General features: G+C 34.4%; 1 protein-coding gene across 2 annotated transcripts in view; it reads left to right on the top strand.

The window, feature by feature from the left end:
- DTNA (dystrobrevin alpha) overlaps positions 1-22,702 on the top strand; it is an 80,811-nt gene extending 58,109 nt beyond the window's left edge. The window contains exons 11-19 of one of the 2 annotated variants that reach the window (XM_029284068.1): positions 4,128-4,234; positions 5,034-5,147; positions 5,955-6,051; positions 12,506-12,665; positions 13,791-13,880; positions 14,690-14,858; positions 17,121-17,253; positions 18,872-18,919; positions 21,290-22,702. In XM_029284068.1, coding sequence (XP_029139901.1) covers positions 4,128-4,234; positions 5,034-5,147; positions 5,955-6,051; positions 12,506-12,665; positions 13,791-13,880; positions 14,690-14,858; positions 17,121-17,253; positions 18,872-18,889 — 888 coding nt within the window. In that variant the 3' untranslated portion in view covers positions 18,890-18,919; positions 21,290-22,702. Of the gene's footprint in view, positions 1-4,127; positions 4,235-5,033; positions 5,148-5,954; positions 6,052-7,250; positions 7,272-12,505; positions 12,666-13,790; positions 13,881-14,689; positions 14,859-17,120; positions 17,254-18,871; positions 18,920-21,289 lie in introns of both variants that reach the window. The other variant, XM_015815626.1, reaches the window with a different exon arrangement.
- The last annotated feature ends 509 nt before the right edge of the window (positions 22,703-23,211 follow it).

Below are 23,211 nucleotides of genomic sequence, written 5' to 3'. Positions count from 1 at the left end.
AACAATACCTACTATTGTAGTATATTTGTAGATGGAAGTCCCTCAAACTTCACATTCTCAGTTTCTGTTTGTGGAAAGTATTTAGGCCCTTCAGTGTCTTATAACTGTACATTTTTAAGCGTTTAAATTATGCTATTTCATTATTCAGTGTTTTGTTGTTTTAGCATTGCTTTTCAAATTTTATTTTTGTTCTTAAAAGCAGGATATGAATTTATATGTAAAACAAACAAATGACAATTATTAGTACCAATAACAATATTAATAAGAGCTAGCAAATTCTAAAGAAGAAAGCAAATTGTTCTATTAAAAGTCTTCTGTGAGATAAAAAAAATCTGGCTTCTTGCTTTGCACACAGTCTTTGGTGTTGCTAAAGTTGGGCTTTTGAGATTATTTGTCTTTGCTTCTTCTTTTTTTCAAGACTTTGAGAGAATACCAAGCTTCATTCATTTAATTTCTTTGTAGTATTAGAAAATAGACTTCTCATCTTAAAAAAAAATCAAATGGTAGCTTTGGGAGGTGCCCACTGATGCAGATGCAATTTCTAAGTACTAAACTTAGAGCTTTGGAGATTTGATATTGCAGGGACAACAAAGGGAGAAGCTCACCCAACAATGTATCCTTAGGGCAAAAAGGCCTTCACTAGCAGGTGGGCTTTCTTCTTTTTTCACCCCTGTGTGCTTTGAAATTTCTCTGGTACATATTGAAGATATCTTACTTTTTCTGTGCCTCAAAAAAATGATCTGTACTTCGTTGTTTGTGTTTTGAGTTGGTTTGGAAAGCCTTGGATCAATGTAATATACATTGTACTTCAGGTAAACAAAGAACATTATGTAGTCAGTCTTGCAATGTGCAGAATAAATTCTTGTGACAAGCAAGTTATTGATTATATAGCTACTCATCGGAAAATAGAAATTATTGGATGACATTAGGCAATGGATGATTGCCTAATACTATAGTGAAATTTGTCTTCCAATTTCTAAAAACTTATTTTAATTCTCAAAGAGGCTTCTGATCGTTTCCTCAGATTTAATTAATTTTTTTCACTTTTTGTGATACTTTTGAATCTTTTTAGGGTGGTGGAATGTTTGTGTAGGTGTCTACTATGAACAGCTACATCATTGTGTACCTCATTGCCTGTGCTTTCTTATTAGAAGCATTATATTACATAAGGAGTCAAGATGCTATTCCTTAACATTTCAGGTCTAGAATATCAAAAGAGGCCACAGATCACTGAATAAATTATAGTACAAGATATTCCTAAGGCAGCTGCAATAACTTTGTACCCCATCGATGAGAGATTTTCCCCAAATTGTTGTTCTTTGAGGGAAAAAGCCTAGAAAACTGCTTCTGGTAATTGTTGTTGTTCTTTTCCTCCCTCTCAGCAGCAGAAGAAATATTTACTAAGTATAATTTGCTCTCAGTAAAATGTTAACTGTGCAACTGGCAACTGACAGTATCATAGAAAATAATTTTTAATTACTTAGCAATTGGATTGTACTGGCCAGAAAGAAAAACAGATTCTAACTGAACATAACCTAATAAAGTCTACTTGACTTCTTTGGCATAGGTTGTGTTTCTCTTCTTGCTTTTTAATTCTTAATTTTCTGAATTAACTATTTAAGAGTTTGGGTTCCTCTTGATTCCCAGTTCTTGATTCATTCTAGGCTGATACCCATGATGCAGAGATATAATGCTATACTTAATTTAATCACATCAGTGGAATAAAAGAGTAGCAGAGAACCACCAACTTAATATGACATTGGCAATGTGACAAGGAAGGGTTTAATTCAGACTGTCCATTTTCTTGTTCTATTTATATAGCTACCTACTCACTTTGTGACTTTGGAACCTAACATCCAGTTAAAAAGCAACAACAAAATGGCCAAATAAAATTAAGAATATATCACACCTGAGGTCACTTATAACATATGAAAACAGCCCCAGTGACTTAGAGGAAAAAAACCAAGTCTTCAATGCCCTTTAACAAGCCACCAGGGTCTGATACACTGATGTTGCTTCTGATAAGGATACTCTGTTAGGTCAGAATTCTTGAAAGTCTTAGGGAGTTTCTGATTTAGAATGGCTGTTGGTTGTTAGTCTGTGAGATTTAGGGATGAATTGGATACCAATTTTCTTAAGGCAGAGATGGGACTGGATAAAGCACAGCTGATGGAAAACTAAACACAGTTTTCATAAATACTGTAATGTCTTAACCATTTTGCCCTATTGTACCGTTTTTTTTTCAAGCAGTACAAAATCTTTTCCAGCTAGGACAGGGAATTCTTGAAAGTTGAGTATGACTTACTTGATGAAGGTTAGATTGCTTAAAGACTAATGTAGATGTCCTGCTAACAGTGCAGTGAATCAGTGTGTCCAAAAGGCATTGTCTACTTCCATCTTTTTCATGGTGTTGTTGATACTGCTAATCCTCTATAATGCTGTCACCTTACTCTTCTACTTAAACCTACTTATATCTTGAGATAGCTTGGCTGTGCCAATTCTACTGATAATTAACAGGGACTCCTTCATTATTCTTCTTAGATGTCCTCAGAATGGTGGCCACCAATTGAGAGTGGCAGTTTAAATATTGCAGATACTCAGATTTGAGAATCGGCATCTGACTCATACACTTGCCAGTTGATCACTATCTACGGGATGAGGGCCTAATAATCCAATGTTTATTTAGATTCTCCTTGCTACTGTTGGTACTATGAAGTGAGTAATATTCTGTCAAAATATGGAAATTTTTCAAAGAGCAGGATATAGATACCAAAATCTTCTTGGGAAGTTACCAGCAAATGTTTTCAATCCAATAAACAAATGTGAAAACAATATAACTAGCTAAGGTAAAGGGGAACTTGTTGAAATAATTTATATAGGCTACAAGTAAACTTGACGATTAATTTCTACTTCTCCTGGACCAGAGGGATTGGTTGTATCAATGAGTGCTTTTCCCATATTTTTTCTCAGAATCAGGGATTCAACTTGAAATCTCTTACAGGGTAATATGCCAATAGGTTAAAATTCCACATATAGCCCATTCCATGCAAGTCTGGAAAGAAAGCTGTGTTCTATGATTAGAGCTGAATCCAGAATAGAGTATATCATGTTAATAATTTTAGGGACATTGCAAAACGTGTTAGTGATTTCTGTCTGTTCTAGTGACTTAAAATAATAGCTAGGTGCCTGGCACTAGGAGATCTAAAATTATTTGCTAATTCTTATTTTTCTGTTGAGATTTGTTGGTCAGAAAGAAAAATCCCAGAGCTATTTTTTAAGACCTTTTGGTTCCTGTCACATTGTTTCACTATCCCATTAAATAATCACAGTCATATACATTTTCTCCTCAAAAGTATATCCCCTTGAGTTTAATGAAACTATAAGAATCTCCATTTACCTGCCCTACCCAACCAAGTCAGCAGAGGTTGCTTTAACTTATATTTGCTGTTGCCACCTTCTTTTTCCTCATACCATTTCCAGCCACTCTAGCACTCTCCTTCTTGACCATTTACTCTCAAGAGGAAGGAGTTATATTTGGCCAGGAATTTAGTCAACAGACCCTCTTGGGCTTTCTTACTAGTGAAAAAAGAGTTTAGGTTATAATCTAGGGACCTCCAGAAATTTTTCTGGTTGGATGTGCCTGTTATATCCATTTACAATGGGTCTAGGATTACAGCTTAAGGCAGAGTATTGTCTGCTGTGTTTTAAGTTTACTATCTGTCCACCATTTTGCTGCCTTATAAAATAAAAGACTCCTCACGCAGACTTAAATACAAATGTGTTTTATTTAGCTCACAATGTCTATGAAAACACCCTAGTTCTGCCCTTCCTCTAGATGGGTAAGATTTCTATTAAAATTTCCCAGTCCTAACAGTTATACTGTAAATTAGATGCAAAGGTATTATCATCTATGTTACCATAGAGGTGAAATGAGAGAAATTATATATTTGTCAAATATATAATGTGAAATCTCAGCTAAAGTGAATTTTGAAACCAGGGACTTAGCTATGACATTACGCTTATGTACAGTATACTTAGATATACTAAGGGACATAACTATTGTTTACTTCCTTTAAATAATATTCATTTACATATATATGTAGTAACATGTTCAATCTGTTTTACAGCAGCCACAACAGCAACCACAACAAAGAGGTGCTCCAGATATTTCATTCTCTATTGATGCAAATAAGCAACAACGACAGCTTATTGCAGAACTTGAAAATAAGAACAGGTAAAGTTCCGAAACCTACATTAAGCCAAATATATGTGTGGATAAAACATATTGCATATATACAGTAGTTGGTAACAAGGCAAAATTCACAACATTGCCTATAAGAAAACCCATAGATATATTACGGGTGATCATCATACAGAAAAGTTTGCTTCTTTTCTTTGTTATGACATTGTTACAGAGTTAATATTTTAAAATATACATTTAAGATTCTTGTGGCAGAAATCTGCTAGTCCTTTTCTTCAGAAAACACATGATTTAGTAAGAAGTGAGAGAAAGAAAGAAAATAGCAGGGTTGAAGGAGAAATAATATGCTGATATTACAATATAACCAGTTTCATATAGTGGTTAAGGCACCAATTTAGAAACCATGAGCTCTAGTGGCATCTTAGGCATGAAGCCAGCCATTTTTATCCTGATAATATTTAATCTTTCCAGACTTATAAGATGACTAGAGAGAATTCTCAGTCATTCTAATGGGGGTGCTGGTGATTGATAGCCGTAGTCCTGACTAATTTTTGCAGTGTTTGTCTTGGGCAGCAACTTCTTGAATTACATCTGTGGCAATTTTTGAAGAGTTCCCGAACGGAGGGCAAATGGCTAGTTGTCAGAAGAGCAGCCTTAAACATTTTAAAGCTTATTTGAGTACTGTGATTTTCTCATTAAGATCCAGAAGATTATCCATAAATATCTCAAATTAGTTGACATTATTTGCAATGTTCTGTATTAAAAAAACTTTGCTCATAGAAAAAAGAAACATACTTATCACTGTTTTTTATTATCTCTCTTCTTATGCCAGAGAAATCTTACAAGAGATTCACAGACTACGGCTTGAACATGAGCAGGCATCTCAGACCACCCCAGAGAAGGCAGCACAAAACCCTACGCTCCTGGCAGAACTTCGCCTCCTGAGGTAAATATGCGAAAGAGATGTGGGAAGGTAGATATGTCATATTTAGTGTAACACCTCCTATCTGTTTTGTTCAATTCCATGTAAGAGTATCTATTTTGGAAAAGAAATAATTACTGTGTCCATTTTTAAACTTACAAGAGAGAATATTCATTATTTCAACATTCCAGTGAAAGCACACATCCCTTTGTAAGGCTACTTTCCTTAACATTTTGAATACAAACAGGAGTTATCCTTACTTTATCATCCAAGGTTGAATAAAACCAGTTGTTCTGTTCAAAGAGCCAAAAGGAATATGCATAGTTTAACATCCAGTGTAGAATGGACATAGACTACATATTATGATTAAAACGTTAGACTTAGTCTAGGGCAGGGGTAGGCAACCTTGGCTCTTTTATGACTCGTGAACTGCAACTCCCAGAATTCCTGAACCAGCCATGCTGGCTCAGAAATTCTGGGAGTTGAAGTCCACGAGTCATAAAAGAGCCAAGGTTGCCTACCCCTGGTCTAGGGAGACACAAGTTTCAGTTCTTGCTCCCTGGATGACTTTGCATCAACTCCATCTTGCAGAGTTATTTTTGTGTAGATAAAATTAATCAAGACCCCTAAGGCATTCTATACTGTGAGAGAAGTAGTAAAAGTAAAGCATGCTGACATGTTTATGAATAGAGAATTATTGCTTTTGTTCTCCCCAGTTCACATCTAAGTTTGGAAGAACTTAGGAAATGAAGTGCATTTCTGATATTCAGATTGTCATATACCTCAGTTGCAGCAAATGCACTGCTTTCATCTTCAGTGCTTATTGTTTAGACAGAGGAAAGACGAGTTGGAACAGAGGATGTCAGCTCTTCAGGAAAGCCGAAGAGAACTCATGGTTCAGTTAGAAGGCCTCATGAAACTACTCAAGGTAAAATGTTCCAGCACTCTATTAAGCAAAATAGATAAAATAGATAAAATTGCAATAAAAAAGGAAGGCAGTACAATGTTATTATGGTATCATCATTTTCGTTCTACCCATTCTACAGATAGGTAGAGATGTTGGTGGTCAGATATGTTTCTCACTTCCTACAGCAATCATTTGCTTTTGTTCTCTAAATTAAAATCTCATGAAACAGTCTGAACTGAGTTTATTTATCTTTTTCTGTAAATCAAGAATTACCTCTTGACTCCTTGAAGATACTAAGTGCTGTAGGGATCTAATTTTGACAAACTCTTCAGCACAAGTAATCTGAAGAATGATTAATATAAAAGTATTAATGCTTCTGAGTAGAAAATAAGTTGAGGAAGTAGCCAAGTGTAATTGTTTGGAATTCTGTGAAAATATAAAATTTTAGACTTGTCCTAAACTGTAAGAACCTTGCTTGGCCTATTAAAGATAAACTGTGAAGATGAGTGGGGATTGATCCTAGTACTCTCAGAATAAAATCACAGCAATTGTTCAGTGAAATGACTATTAGGCAGTTTTCCTGCATCTTATATTCATTCTGTCTCTCAGTGTTAACATTAAAAGTAAATTTTCTTTGGGCATTGAATTTTCAGAAAAAATAATTTAAAAGCATAAATCTTACTAGGGCATAAACACTGAATATGGAAGACTGGTTCCAAAAGTAGTCAAGCAGGTATTTGAAGAATAGAAGTGCACAACCTAAACACTCCAGCCTAGTCTCCAGAGCTGTTTACAAGGAATCAGCCCAGACTAACAGGAAAAATCTGTCCCTTCCCTTGGAGTCTGCTAAGTAAGAGAGAAATGATTAAAGAGATTAAAAGTTAAAGAGAGGAATAATAGAGACTAAAGGAGATGAAGAAAAGGCACTGCCCTGGCTAGTAGCTTTATGTTATGCCCTAAACATGCAACTCCCAACTTGTCTCCCGACTCGAGACAAAAAAAATATTTAATAACTTTATCAACAGGGCTTGAAGGCATTGCTAATATTTATTATTCTCTTCTATTAATATTTATGTTGCTACCTCTTCCCAAAATTATGATAGTTGCACACTGTTGCTGGCAATAGCAATTATGTTTTGTTGCACTGCAATTCACTTCTCTTTTATTTTATTTTATAAAGTTAGATTCATCTAACTCATGATCATCCCATTTTTCTTTAGGAAGAAGAATTGAAGCAGGGAGTAAGTTATTTAGCCTGTCAATGTCACTAACTCATAGGGAATGTTCTTGTGATCCAGATGTGTGCTGTAAATACACGTACATAAAATGTGTATACTGCTGTGGTCAATTAAACAACACTACCTTGCATGCCTTTAACCATTTATCTAAGGAATTAAAGCAGTGGTGGGATTCAGCCGGTTTGCACCACTTCGGCAGAACCGGTAGCTAATTTTTTGTTGCCCAGGCAACAAAATGGAGAGACTGGACTTCCGGTAGTGGCATCCACACAGAGAACCAGTTGTTCACATATTTGAATCCCACGAGTGAATTAAAGTACTTTATTCAATCATCTAATTATGAGATAGTTTTATTGAGATGTCACTAAAAATGTAAGAGGTCTGCATGGCCTTCTACTGACTTAAAAGCACTTTGTCATTAAACAGTAATAACCCTGTGCAATACAAACCATAGTAGTATATGAATTTTATAGTGCAGGAATACTCAGGCTGCTGATAAATATACTTGGTGTGCTTGATTTTATTTCTCCAGATAAATCCCTTGTAATAACTTCTAAAAAGTAAGGCAATAAGAGCTAGTCTAGTCTAACATTCAGTTTATATTCTTCTTTTCCAAGAATGCATGCAGGTTAATAATTCAAGAAAAAATTCAAACATAGATTCATAAAGGGTACACAAAATGTACTGCTGCATTTGCATGCTCTTTGTAAATATATTAATTTCAGCGAATAACTAACTCCATGGGTTTACTAAACTGTAACACAATAATTGGTCAAGAGGTACTGTGAGAAGTTTCCCATGATAACAAAACTGAACTTTGATTTTCAGTTCAGTGCAATTGAAGGCATACTCGCTCACTGACAAAAGACAAAGTAGTAGCACTGAGTAACTGCTATGTCAATATCTGCTTCTTATTAAATTTTGGCAAGATGTATTTTGGAGCAAAGAACCCTTGTTAATGCTTAGTATGACAAAAAGTGTAAAATAATTGCATTGTTGAAGTTTTTTGGAGTATAAGAATTGGGAAAAATAGAATCACTTTCATAAACATATGAAGTATTAAGGTCAGTTTGATACTGTTTTACTTTCTTTAATATATTCTGTTTAAGGATGCAGCAATAATTATAGAGCATCTTGAAATCTTTTTAATTTAAACACAGAATGATTCAGTTGCTATGCTGAGGTATTTTGCACTCCGTAGTATTTTCAAGCTCAAAAATTGTGTTCAAGGAACATGGGAAATTCCCTGAATCTCCCTTTTTTAACGATCTTGTATATTTTAACTAGCTAGTCCAGTATCAACTCCATCGTTGATATCTTAAGAGGGGTTTGTTCTTTAAGGTGCAACTCCTGCTTATTGTGGATCATATCATGACAATGATATCAATTCATATAGATACAGTAATGATGTAGCTGACAACACTTTGTTTTTATTTTCTTTGGTTTAAATTATCTATGTCTTCTTTCATAAAAATATCCAAGGAGCTAACCATAATAAACATCCAGCCAATCAGAAGAAGTAGAACTGGGAAAAAAGTATATAATACCCTATTACAGGAAGAATAAAGCTAACCCACTCATTATTTCACTTTGATCCATGTAAGAACAAATATTAGCAACGTTTTACTATAATTTGCTCTGAGTACATCTTACATATAACTATTAGTGGCAGAAATCAAATGGCAATGAATGGCGTTCCATTTATATGTGCATTTCAATATTGCAGAGTTGTTTGTGTATGTATTACTTTCATAGCAGCTTTCCCCAGTCTTGATTCTGGATGGGTTGACATTACATATCTTAGCATTCTCCTCCAGTGATCCTGATGGTTGGGAAATCTGAATCCATCCAAGACTGCAACTGCAGCATCACTTTCACAGATATGAAGCACATTCATTTCTTTAGTTGTATCTAGTCAATTGCAATACTCTCTTCTCTCTGTCTTTAAACCTGCCCCTTTGCAAGCACTGTGATATTATTTCACAAAAGTATGTGAAAAAATCAACTGTAAGAGGGCTTTATGTCAGTTACAAATATTGTGATAAACATCTATTTTTATCCCTATTTGCATACTCTTTTAGAGGACAAATATTTATAATATTATAGATGTTATACAGTATATTATGTATCACTATATTATGTATCAATATATTATATGGTATATATAAACTATATATAAAACTTGATATTTAATTATGTGTTAATACATTTACATGGTGTATGATATTATTATGTAGGGGTAATCTACAGTTAGATTCACACTGGTGGAAACTTAATAATTCAAGTCCTAACCAGGGTGGAGTTTTTTGAGGGATGTTTAATATTTCCATATATTGAGAAAGTCCTTTTGGTGCAACTTTGCAGGCTCCAATCATGATTGATATAACAACAGATTTCTTTTTCCATAAGTGTTCAACTTTAATTTGCAAGTCCCAATATTTCATATTTTTTTCAATTGTTTTCCCTCAATCCTAGCTAGCATTACCTGGAATAGCAACATTGGTGAACTATACTTTCTTCTTTTTAGTAATTGTTATATTAGGCATGCTATGAACAAGATGCCTGTTTGTTTAGCTCCTAAAGTTCCATAAAATCTTGAGCCATTCATTTTCCAAAAGCATTTCAATTTGATGGCCCCAGAAGTTTCTATTACATTCAAATCCAAACCTCTAGCAAAGTTTCCAGTGAATAATTCTGGCAATCCAGTCATGACACTACTTGTAGTCTGAAATTTTGCCGCAGCAGTAATCAAATGGTCAGTTGTTTCACCTGTCATGGTTCCGACAGACAGAGATGAATAAAGCAGAACTCCAAGGCTTGCATATTCCTCAAAGAACATGTTTGATAAAGATAATAATGATAATAATGATAAAGTTGGAAGGGACCTTGGAGGTCATCTAGTCCAACCCCCTGCTCAGGCAGGAAACCCTATACCATTTTGGACAAATGGCTGTCCAGTTTCTTCTTAAAAACTTCCAGTGTTGATGCATTCACCGCTTCTGGAGGCAGGTTGTTCCATTGGTTAATTGTTCTAACTGTCAGGAAGTTTCTCCTTAGTTCTAGGTTGCTTCTCTCTTTGGTTAGCTTCCACCCATTGCTCCTTGTCCTGCCTTCAGGCGCTTTGGAGAATAGTTTGACTCCCTCTTTTTTGTGGCAGCCCCTGAGATATTGGAACACTGCTATCATGTCCCTCCTCGTCCTTCTCTTTGTTAAACTAGACATACCCAATTCCAGCAACCGTTCCTTATATGTTTTAGCCTCCAGTCCCCTAATCATCTTTGTTGCTCTTCTATCGGTATGTCAAAAGTGAAACCAAGTCTGGATACACAAGCAACATTTCACCAATACAAAGTTAAATGTCCCACCCACAAAAGCTATGTAAGCAACTATGTTCCCCAATATATTTATTTGGTGGGCTTTTTATGAAATGCCCAGTCTCTAGTCTTGGGAGCAGCCTACAAAAAGATTATTTTGATTAACGAAGCATCTGAGCAACCCCCCTTCCTCTGTTCTATGTGGCAATGTCAAATGAGAAATGGCTCAACCATGCTCATTTATAAAGTTGACATCACCCTTTTTACTACAAAAGCGACATTTGCTTTTGTTTGTTGCATGTTCATGCAATTAGTTGACAAAGCTTGTTTTTGAGCTGCTAAAATAAAGCTTTCAGTTTCTTTAATATTCCTGATCAATCCACCTGGGATTTTTTTTAATCAGGTTTTCCTTCTATAATCTATATCAGGGATAGTCAACCTTGGCTCTTTTATGACTCGTGGACTTCAATTCCCAGAATTCCTGAGCCAGCTTAGGAACTCCCAGGAATTCTGGGAGTTGAAGTCCACAAGTCATAAAAGAGCCAAGGTTGACTACCCCTGATCTATATCCTTCAATTATTGGCTATGCATTGGCTTGTTCTTCCAATTAACAAATCAGTTTTCAGTTATTATGGTTCATTGCAGTCAACTACATAGACTGTGCAACAAAACATAATAATAATAAAAAATGGTATATTATTATTTCCTGTATTTGTAAAATGATGTTCCTTAAGCATTTCAGAGTTATTAAAAGTTATTTTGTGTAGGTTACTGACTACAAAATTCTGTATTATGAGTTATCCTATGTTCCAGCAGAGGGAGCTATATACCAAAGACAAAAAACACTACCATATTTTGTATTAAGAATGCCATATGCCAAATAAATAAATAAATAAATAAATAAATGTTTAAAAATGTATTGAGAATGGGTGGGAGAGACTTTTTCTTAGTAAATGTAAACATATGTCTGACTACATTGCCTACATATAATATGAATAAGGTTCATTAAATGTGTCTGCATGATAAGGAAACAAGTAATCGTTATCTGAATTTGATGAAACTAAATTAAAAAGTATTAGGGACTAGGGTTAAAGGGTAATGGCAGTTTCTAGACTGGATTCTGACTTCTGTCCTGTATATCCCAGAAAATCTCCCATCTGTATGGAGTAGGATACCTGGAATAGAGCATTGCCTGCTTTTTAGTTCAAAGGTCATGAGACTCATTGCCTGCTTTTTAGTTCAAAGGTTATGAGACTCCAAACTTAATTTCCATTCCCACAAACATAAGATATGGGACCATTGATGACATAGAAACACTCAGTTCCATGGAAAGTAATAAAAACATCCCTGTGACACAACTTTACTTTTTTCCTCTTACTTGGGAAGTTTGGACCAAGTTATTCTAGCTTCCACCAGCCAACTCTAAGTTCTAACATAACATAAGCCAAAGAATTCAATACCTTTTCTGTCATGATTCAACACTGTGATGGTGTCCAACAGTTTTCTCCATTGCTGCTGCCAGATAATTAAAACAAAAGAAAAATATAATTACTACTTGATTTGTCTTTTTGTTGTTGTTTAACTTTCAGGCAACTGGAAAAAAAACATCAAAAAGAAATACATTTTTGCAATTGCAGCTGGGATAATTTAAATTAATATGTGAATGTGATCTTTAAAACTCTGAGCAAGTTCACCAATCCTTTTTCCCTTTGTTTTTTGATCATTTCTGTTTTAGCGTATGTACTTTTGGTTCTAGGAACTAACAGCATATTGATCCATTCATTTTCCATCAGGATGGTAACACTATCCAGCATGGGCATATTCGATCATTTTTACAGCAGAGATATAATTGGAGATGGTGGGGCAGAAGTGTCTTCTTCTCCACTTCATCCTGAACCACTCATGGCTTCCTTTTCCCCCTAGACCCAAGGGGCAGGCTCTCCTCGCTCATCTCCCAGCCACACGATCAGTCGGCCAATTCCAATGCCTATCAGATCTGCATCTGCCAGCTCAACTCCAGCCCACACACCACAAGATTCTCTGACAGGGGTGGGAGGAGATGTGCAAGAAGCTTTTGCGCAAGGTAATGGTACAAACCGTCCTCTGTCAAAAAAATTGATAATCCATAGCTTCTTTCCTCATGGCATATCTATTAAACCAGGGGTGTCAAACTGCCGGAGGCCACGCCCACCCCATCTCCGGCAATGCAAAAAAAGTCACGATACGTCGCGACATGTCACGTGACGCGGTGAGTTTGACACCCATGTATTAAACTCTCTGAAAAGAGTTTTTCTTAAAAGAAATAATCAAGTAATTCAGAGCTTGTGTTTGGGACAAGCAGCATCAGAGGAAAATTCATGACAGACTGGAGCAGAAATGAAAAAATAACATTAGTTTTTATTGCTGCATAATAAAATAATAGGAGAAAAAAATTATTCCAATGTAATGGCCAGCTTTCTAAATTATCTGCAACAGACACAGTACCTTTTATTGGCAAATGTACTTATAGATGCATTTTATTCTCAGACAATAGCAATTGTACTTATTTATAATGTGCTATTATAAGCTGTGCTTTGTAGTTATTGTTCTTTGTGCCAACTGCTCGACAGTCCCGAGGCTTCTACACTGGCTTCCAAGGTCCTATTATAATATGGCTCCAAGTACTTCAGAGGCCAAGCTGTTGGGTATAATTTTCATGCTGTCTATCTCAGACTATTATAATTTCAAAAACGCAAAACATCTTAGAACTAAAAACAATTATACTCTAGCATAATTCACTTGGTTTGATAAGTAATTTCTCTTTAATTTTTCATGAAGAAAGCACAGAATTCAGACAGAATTTTTCTATAACCCAAATCTAACTTTCTCCCATCTGATGCTGTCCATATATTGCAGTACTTAAATCTTGATATGGAAGCACTACACTGCCTAAAAAATGTATACCAGTTCCAAACTAATTACTCTTATTAAAGCCTATCTATTCTGCAGATGTCATAAAGAAATTAATACATGTGTAGTGCAGGTAATCAGAGATTATGCTACTGTAAAAATTACCTCAACAGATTTTTAAAATTCATACATTTTAAATTGTTTTCTTAGTTGAGTTTTGTATCATTTATTATTTTACCTTGTTAACTGTACACAATGTACACAAAAAACTCAAAACATTGCTAAAAAATATTTTGCACTTTGCTTTTTTATTGATTAGGTACAAGAAGAAATTTAAGAAATGACTTGTTGGTAGCTGCTGATTCAATCACCAATACCATGTCTTCTCTGGTGAAAGAGTTAAACTCAGGTCTGATGATTTAAAGCATAAGTGTTTTATACTGGTTTAATATATAGTCTAAAGACAAGCTGCAATCTAGAAAAATGTGCTGCAAAATATTTTTAAACTACTAGTTTAGCAGTTTGAACTACCGACTTACAGTCTTTTCAGGACAAGATTCCTTCTTATTCCAGCATTTTAATTTGTGAAATTTATTTCTTTTCAGTGCTTTTTAAATGCCTGGATTTTTGTTAATTTTTATGGCTATTGAATAAGTGTTTGTTTGCCTTATTATATTTATGTAGAGTATAGCTTTGGTATCTCTTGTAATAACAGGTGCTACTGAAATATTTAAAAAATTAAATCTCACTGAAGATAATTGAACTAACTTAAATGAATTCAAATGCAGCAATGTGTGTTCTTGCTAAACAGAAGGTCAATGCTGTTTAGTTTCTTTATACAACAATACTGTCCATGGGTTCATGCATCAGTACTGTAATAGGAGGCAATCTAGTGATGTGACTAGCTGTTATTTCCTTGCTTAATAGCTTACCCAGTCATTAGAATATTCCCTGATTAATTTAGGGATACAGAGTACACTGAATCACCCCACTTGGCATCAAAACTTTATTTGTCTGTGTATGGCAAGTTATAAAAAATGGCAAGTTTGAACTGTACAAAAGTGAGAGTTCTGCATGTTTTTTTAACGTAGACAATATGGTGTTTCTTTAGCAATATAAGATGGCAATGTACAGTATGCTAAAAATAAAAACAGGAAAGAAGCATGCTAGAAATAGGAGAAAGATATAATTATCATACCAACCTATTTCTTCATACAGAAGTTGGAAGTGAGACAGAAAGTAATGTGGATTCAGAGTTTGGTCGGACTCATTTTGATGATCTTGTTCCATCACCAACTTCTGAAAAGGCTTTCCTGGCACAAATCCATGCCCGGAAGCCAGGATATCTTCACAATGTAGCTGCTACTGGAACCATTCGCAGTGACCTGTGGGTACTCCATCCTGTTTTGCCTTCTCTTTGATTTCTATCTTTTTCTTGACTTCAATAGGGCACTCAAAGCTTTTAAAATTAAGTTTCCATTTAATATTGGGATGCTTTTTAAACTAAAGATTAAGCCAAGGATAGCAATAAAGGGTGACTTTTGAACCACAATATAAAACTCTCATAAAATTTTGTGGAGAAAAACAATTTGCAGTGATTTTTATATTTCAACTCAGGTTGATAGTTGTTGATAATTAATATATACCAAAGAACAACCAAGTCTCTTTTAGTAAGATCATTTGAATCCATTCAAAGGGGCATTTCAGAAAATATGCCAAAATTGGGTGCAATTTTTTATTTCCTTTGAGAAGAATAGACTATTTTCTGTTGAAGATCAGGATACTGCTGTGATTTTAGATGTAAATTTAGGAACTGAGTGTATGATCTATCTGTGTCAAAGTTATAAGATGCAGAGATCTTGAAAAGATCTTGATCTACAGTGGAACATTATACCAAATGACCAAATGAAATTTAAGTATCTTTTGAAGTCATTGCTTCAGATATCAGTGTGATCCAGATGAACAGGACAATAAGGTGAAAGTGAATTTATCATTTGGTCTTCATTTTTAATAGTGACCTCTGCCCTATGGATTGCTCTCCCCCTTGAGATCTAGCAAACTTCCATGCTCTTAGCTTTCTGGAAAGCAATTAAGAGCTGGCATTGTTGATTGCACATTTATTTTTTTTCTTGTTTGTTGAATTGTTCTATTGTTGTATTTTTATTATTGTAGTTAGCTGCCCAGTGTTGCGTTTCAAAAAACGGGCAGCCATATAAATCTTTTAAATAAATACTATTTTTTGCTAGCTTACTTCATACTCCATAAAAATAAAATATCAAGTTTTTACTGACGCAAGTTCAAATTTTAGTCTGTCGTAGAATAGTTCAGGAAGATCTCTTCCAGTTGTTTTTGCTGAACTCTGCAGCCAATGACTGATAGAAAGGAATTATTACAGAATCCAACTGGAACTATTCCCTTCAAGTATATAATAGGAGCTTTTTTCAATTTACTAGAATATTATATTCCAATCTTTTTTTAAAGGACAGTATTTTTTTCAATTGCATTGGCCCTTTGTACATTTATTCCCCCAACAATTAATTTTAATAAATGATTTAAACATTTTAATAAGTAAGAATCTAAAATATAATATATTTAGTATAATATATATATTTTCTTCCTATTTGGGTTTTTTTTTTAATTGTACCCTAATGGATAGATGTGGGGGGGGGGTTAGAGTATATTAGTAAATTAAACAATGTCAGGAAACAAATACAGTATGGAAAGGGTGGGGAAGGGCTAAGATTATTGCCTGGCAATCATGTTCTGGAAACATTGCAAATCAAGCAGATACTGCAAGTCAAAAGGATCATGTAATTCAGTTTTTCGCAACGTAACAAACTTTAAGATGTGTGGACTTGGCTGCCTGGGGAATTCTGGGAGTTGGTCCACATATCTAAATTCCTCAGATTGAGAAACACCGATGTAATCTAAAATTGGCTTGCATTCTTCTCTGATAACAGTTGAGTTTGTTCTGCATGTTTCATGCCATTCTACTGAAAAGGAAAAATATTAAGAGGTGCTTTTACAGGATGTAAGGGAGTATAACTCTCAGTTCTGGACACCAAACATTCTGGTATTTACCACAATATACCAAACTGGCAGTCCACCAGATAATTCATAATTTTCTGAAATACAGAATTCTGCATATTACCATTATTATTTAATCGATGTATATGGCTGCCCATTTTATCTAAGCCATTCTGAGAGGCTCATAAGAAGTAAAAAACAACAGAAAATTAAAAAAGTAATACGCAAACATATGAAAGCTATCATAATCAGTATAAAATCACAATCAGCATAGAATTCATTCTGTGGAAACTCACAAAAGCTACCACACTGTAAAGCTACCACATCCTTGAATCTTCCCTAACTTTTCTGCCATTTCCATTCTATTCTGATTTTCAAAAAGGCCCTCCTAGGCAATCTGTTTTACAAAAGTTAAATTATGAAAAAAAGATACTTCATTTTTCTATACTCACATTCCACAATATAAATGACTCAGTGTGGGCTGTATACTCTGTCTGCCCACCACCACCACTGCAAACTTAGACTAACAGATGGAACTTAACTGCTTTCAGATAGGAGTATCTGAGTACAAAGTAGGTCAGGCAGTAATTGCACAACCCTATTTATTAATAATTGTGTTTAGGGTTACAGAGGATGGAGATGCTTATGTTAGAGCTGATGATGAGAACTACGAAAATGATTCTGTCCGCCAACTAGAGAATGAACTCAAGATGGAGGAATATTTGAAGCAGAAACTGCAAGATGAAGCTTATCAGGTAAAAATAAGATAAGAACTCAACAAAATTACATAGATGAAAGAAATTTCACTGTCCTAGATTTTATTTCTATTGGAAGAATATAGTGATAAGAGTGTAGATTCCAAATAATAGTGAGATGCACTCATGTTTCTGTGAATAATCAGGAAGTACTTTTTGTACTGAAATTAATAGACTGACATTAACCTTCACAAGCTGTTAGTTGGTGCATCACAAATGCTAGTAACATACTCTGTCAACAGTGTGCTATTCTATTTTCACAAAATCACTTTGAGAGTAGGTGGGTATTCACACATGCATTCTTGGCATTTTTATACTGTGAAAGGAAGTGGTAATTTGCATGTGTGAATGAGCCATCAAGACACTCTCCAAAGGTAGAACTTTCATCTTATTCAAAATCATCTCAGATACAGTATCTTTTCCTCAGCAAAATAAATAATTTTAAATTAAAACTTAATTACCTATCATGCAAGTAAGCAAAGGAGGTTAGTTCAATTCTATTCCCCCCCCAAAGAGAGCTACCACTAGTATAAACTGATAGTAGTAGGAATCTTATGCTCTCTCAATGATCTTATGCTCTCTCAATGTGGGCAAAGACATAAAAAAACAGTGATCTAGTTCACAAAGTCCATAGAAACTGCATCAGATACTAGTAATAGTGTAACTCCTGACAACAGTGGTAGAAGATATGAGTCACTGATAGCACAATTGCTCTGATGTAATTATACAGCCTATTTCACAAATATATGAACAACAGTATGCAATCACAGCTGCCAGGTCTTTAGCTGCTACAAGCCATCATATTCACCAAGTTCTTCTCAAGATCTTAGGATGTCATAAAGTATCAGCATAGTATAGGTGTGGATCCAAGCAGTATGGCCTTTTGTAATTATAACAGTATAATTATAACTAAATTATTTTTCTAGTAATTTTCTAGTATTTTAAAATTTTCTAGTAATTTAAAAAGATAGCAATCTCTGTCTACCATTATTTTGACATAATAGATATCAGTGTAAAGTGTAAAGGTCTTGGTATAGTTTGTTGAAATGTCACTTCCAAGTAAACCAACGTATAATCTGCCTACATTATGCTTATTTATTGGTAAATATAGGTTATATGTACAAGAAATATTAAAGAGATCAAAGCACTGATCAATATAGGAATGTGTTTTCTGTTTCACTATATGTAAGGAATACTGATTAATGAGCAAATTAACTCTACCTTAGGAAGTACTTTTAAATGCTGTTGAAAATTTGTAGTTTTAAGACCATTTGTACATATCCTTTTTTATATTGTAAAAGTTACAAATACAAATGAGAAATGATTGCCCATAACTGTCTAAAGTATTTAGAAATGACTTACAAGACAATCTTCTTTCTCTGTTTTGTTGGCCCTTGTAGCAAATGCCATTTTTATTCAAAAGAACAAATTGAATCTTCATCCTTTCTAGCATTTTCTGCAGCAACAACCTTCTCACAGTTTCTTCTTGCATGTTAACCTCTTCATTTGGTGTGTACTATTCTTGCATGCCCATATGACACTTCTCACTTCTCTTGAGTCCCATTGGGTGCACTGATTTGGCTGCTCACATTTTCTGTTTTCACTTTCTTTTTTACAGGTCAGCTTACAAGGATGAGTAACCATCCTTGTATCACTCTCCTCTCAAGTAAGTTTTAAGTTGGTTTAAAACTGGTATCAATCAGTTTCATTCAGCAATTGTGCTGATTGGAGTGCATGGGGGCAGGGGGGAAGCAAAGAAGTTGGCCACATTTTCTCNGCATGTGGGTCATCATGTATTAGTGTCTACACTTTTCAAAGTAATATTTTGTAACATAGCATAAAAATGTTTTGAGCCAATATAATTATGGATGGTCACAGATGTTTAGATTCAATATGGCATTTTTCTCCACCTATCAAGTCCTTTCCAAAGACCTGGGATAGGCAGATATTGTTTGATGGTGCAACCCTGTACTGTTGCAGGGTGTAAGCTGTTCCAAATAAATAGCCTTTTGCAATTGATTGATCATGATTTTGTCAATGCCAATAGTATTCAAGTGTTTCTTGTTGTTTTAATCAACTCATATGTTAAAAAATTATGAAGTGCAATCTAAAAAGTTAGCCATCAAAGAATTACAGATGACAAATGCTTTTGGCAGAATTTGTTTAAAAACAATGAGTAATTTTGAATATTAATACTTTATTTTACATTAGTACAGAAGGTTGAATTCTAGCACTCTAATCTTTTTTTAAATGCTGTGGAAGATCCTTCAATGTAATTGTAAGATTATTTTAAAAATACTTAATTTCACATAATCGAACTATAAATATTTTTCAGATTCTTCTAAATTAACATAGTTTTTAAAGGCTAGAATTCTCTTGATTACTACAATCTAGACACAACTTGCTTTTCATATAGATCAGTAGAAGTTACTTGAAATTATTTAATAGTAATATTGCTGAATCATTACTACATTGAATTATATTAGTAGACAAAGTTTGAATTGTCTTTTTTGTAAGCAATAGAAATAGCAAGCCCTGCTTCATTTTTTTAGATGAATATCAGGCTGGAAATATTATCAATGTGCAAGACCTTCAGAATACATGTCTAATCTGGCCTGCCAATCCAAATTATCTGGCCTCAAACAAAATATTTCTTTATCTGGAACACTGTCCAGAATGTCAAGGTGGGTGAAGATGCAGGAAAGATAAGGAAGAGCCATTTCTAAATGCATCTGCTAACTTCATAGCAGCTTTCTCCCAGGAGCTATTTATCATAAGGAGTGGGCTTCCATTTTGTTTCTGTCCCAAATTATATCACCAAGCCGCATAAGAAATGTTCCCATTCCTTGTTTAGAAGCTAGTACGATTTTCATATTTTTATTAATAATGCTTGGGGTTTTGTCATGTAAAAAATATCCCCAACCTGATATTTTCAAGGTGTATTACTAATATTATCCCAAATTTTTCAACCAGCATGTACTGGAAGTTGTTCTATAATCTAGTACTATAATATTGAGGAAGGCTAGTTTCCAAGATTTAAATCCTAAAGCCACAATTATTTTTTCTAGATGGATAATAGGACTTATCCTGCTATTACTTTTCCATCTTTCCATGGCTTTCAACTTTATCAGTCACAATATTTTGGGGAAAACTTTTTCAGATGGAACTCCTTTTGGGGCCCAAGTTTAATTCATGACATGATGCATCTTTTCTCAAGTGATGGCCTTCCTAAACAAAGAAAACCTAGCTACCATAATCTATATGTATTGTTAACATTCTGTTGGTCTGTTACCATTCATTGTTTGTGGAAATCTTTTAAAGAATCAGAAATATTGCCAAAAATGTGTATGTGCTCTATATACTGTGCATGTGTGCAACAGAATAGGGTAGAGCTATAGATCTGATAGATTTTTGTTCACTTGATAATAGGTATGATGGATATACCACTTTGATGATATAGAGCTATTTGGGGATAAGGGTTAAAGGCACAAGATGAGAAACTGGAAGTCCATTTTAATCTTGCCTTACATACAAAGCCAGCTGGGTAATTTTGGACAAGTTACTTTCTCTCAGTCCTAGAAAGAAGACAATGGCAAATCACTTTTGAAAAGTTCTGCTAAGAAAAATGCGGGAGTCAAGATTCACTCATAGCACATATACACACAAAAGTTTCATGATATTATTCAGGTATTATATGAATTGGAATAGTCATCACACAAATCTTTTCAGTAACTCTACTCTCCCACCAACCATGCTTAACTGTGCATTCAGAACAGAAAGTTAAGATTAACATATCCTGAAAGCTAGCATCTGCAGAGCTAAAAATGTAAGAGTAAAGAGCAGAGTAAAATGTGACTAAGACAAGTCCAATCAGGTGTCTGCAGGAAGCTAGCCTAATCCGAGAAACAGTGGGGGGACTTATCAGGAATGTTCACATGGTGAGTATTCCACATTTGCACAATGCCTAAATGGAAGCCTAAATAGAAGGTATGCTTCTATGAAATGTGATAAATAGTATTAAAACGTTTCTTGACAGGAAAGCTGCAGTCAAATGGATAATGAAAGTGATGTAAAAACTGAAGAGGGGAAGGAGAAGAAGGAAGAGGAGGAAGAGGAGGAAGACAACACTCAGACTAATGACAAAGATAGCCTAGCTGCCAGCTTCAACGAAGAAGTGAAAAATCAAGTGCAGCCTCACTAACCAACTAGGTCTCCAGACTGTAGCACAATTATTTTGTTTGCCAAGTTCTAGTTTGTAGGTGTTTTATTTTTGAAGATTAAAAAACCATGATTTTTATTTAAAGCTAAATTATATCAGCTGCATCATATGTAACATGGCTTATTATTGATGAAGAACACTGGATATACTAACAAAATACAAACCCTTTGCACATACTTTTAAACCTGTTCAGTTTACAATGACAGTACTGTTTATATTAGGAGTTTGATTTCCAAATAATTTGAGGTTTTAGAACATTTTCATACACACTGTATATTGTTTTTCCATGGAGGGAATTTTAAAAGTATAATGATGCATTTATCATTGAATAAATATACTCCTGTGTGTACATATTTATAGCCCAAAAATGAACTATAGTTGCAATACTAAACCCAAACATACTTGCAGAATTCTTACAGATACTACTAGGAATTGCACACATGTTGATATTACAATATTGCATCTTTGGATAGCAATTTGTTTTTAATATTACTGCAAAATAAATACATGAAAATTTAAAAACAAACTTGTACAAAATGCACTAAGAAGTATCTCTATGACTTAGGGCTACTACATAGCTTAACGAATGTTTTCTTTCAAAATATAATCTAACAAATCAGCCATAGAAGTTAGTGTAAATATTTTCTTTCCAAATAGAAATCATATACAAAAGACAACATTCAAATTATATAGAATCTAGTTTTTAAAATCAGTACAGATCTTCTTAAAACTGTGAACTATGTTTTGAAATACTCGTTACTAAAGCTGTTTATAAACCACAGGTGCCATAAAATCCCTAAACTAATTGTATAATCTTCATTGTATTATTTTGTTGCAGTTTTAGAACTTTCTTTCACATTATCTCCATCTTTCATATCTTGTTGGTTGAGGCCTTCAGCTTTAAATGTACAGGCTTTAAAAGATTGCTTGCAATTACTTTCTTCTCTTATTTTTGAATGTGCATTGCCTTAGTCAACCATCAGTTGTTTTGTGTGCGTTCTTGGAAATGGGCCAGGGGTATTTGCAGGGTATTGTCAAAAAATCAAGATGGCTGCCATGCACATCTTGCAATGTACATAAACAGGCAGAACGTTTATCACATTATCATGGCTGCCATTTTGCCTTTTTTTAATCTTACCCTCTGGACACTCCTGGAATGAGTAGAGAGACTTTCTTCAGGGGCCAAATGGGGTAAACTGCTAAATATGAAAAGCACATGGCGGGGGGGATGTGTCCTTTCTAAAAAGAAAAAAAATACTTTATGTAATTATAGCAGTATCTCTTTTGAGTAAATCTTAATACGCTATTTAAAAATAATAGGAGGCTGCTCCCCTGAGGATTATAAATGGAAAAGATACTTTGCAATCTTATTTTCCCTATACAGTAAATTAGTTACAAGCAAATTTTAGCCCTGAGGAAAACAGCAAATGATTTAGAAATTGGTAGGTGTTTAGGGCAATGTTTATTAATGATGCAACAATTCTGTCATTAAGCATGAATTTAGAATAGCTCAAATATGTAAATCCAAAGTTATTGTTAAAAGAATAATAATAACTCCTTAAACTTGCTTATATATTGTATTGTCCAAATTAAAAGAGGAATCTTTCTGTTGATTCTACAAGGGACATGCTTCAGATCAAAGATATATGAATTAAATAACTCTAGCTACTTTCTCACTCATGCACAAAATAATTGTTATTCCTGGCATCTTCCTTCTCGTGTCTTTCTCAATATTGTCT

The sequence above is a fragment of the Protobothrops mucrosquamatus genome, unplaced genomic scaffold, assembly GCF_001527695.2.
Source record: "Protobothrops mucrosquamatus isolate PMUCROS unplaced genomic scaffold, P.Mucros_1.0 scaffold356, whole genome shotgun sequence".
Classification (NCBI taxonomy): domain Eukaryota; kingdom Metazoa; phylum Chordata; class Lepidosauria; order Squamata; family Viperidae; genus Protobothrops; species Protobothrops mucrosquamatus.
Note: the sequence above shows the minus strand (reverse complement) of the source record. Positions and strands in the feature narration are given on the sequence as shown.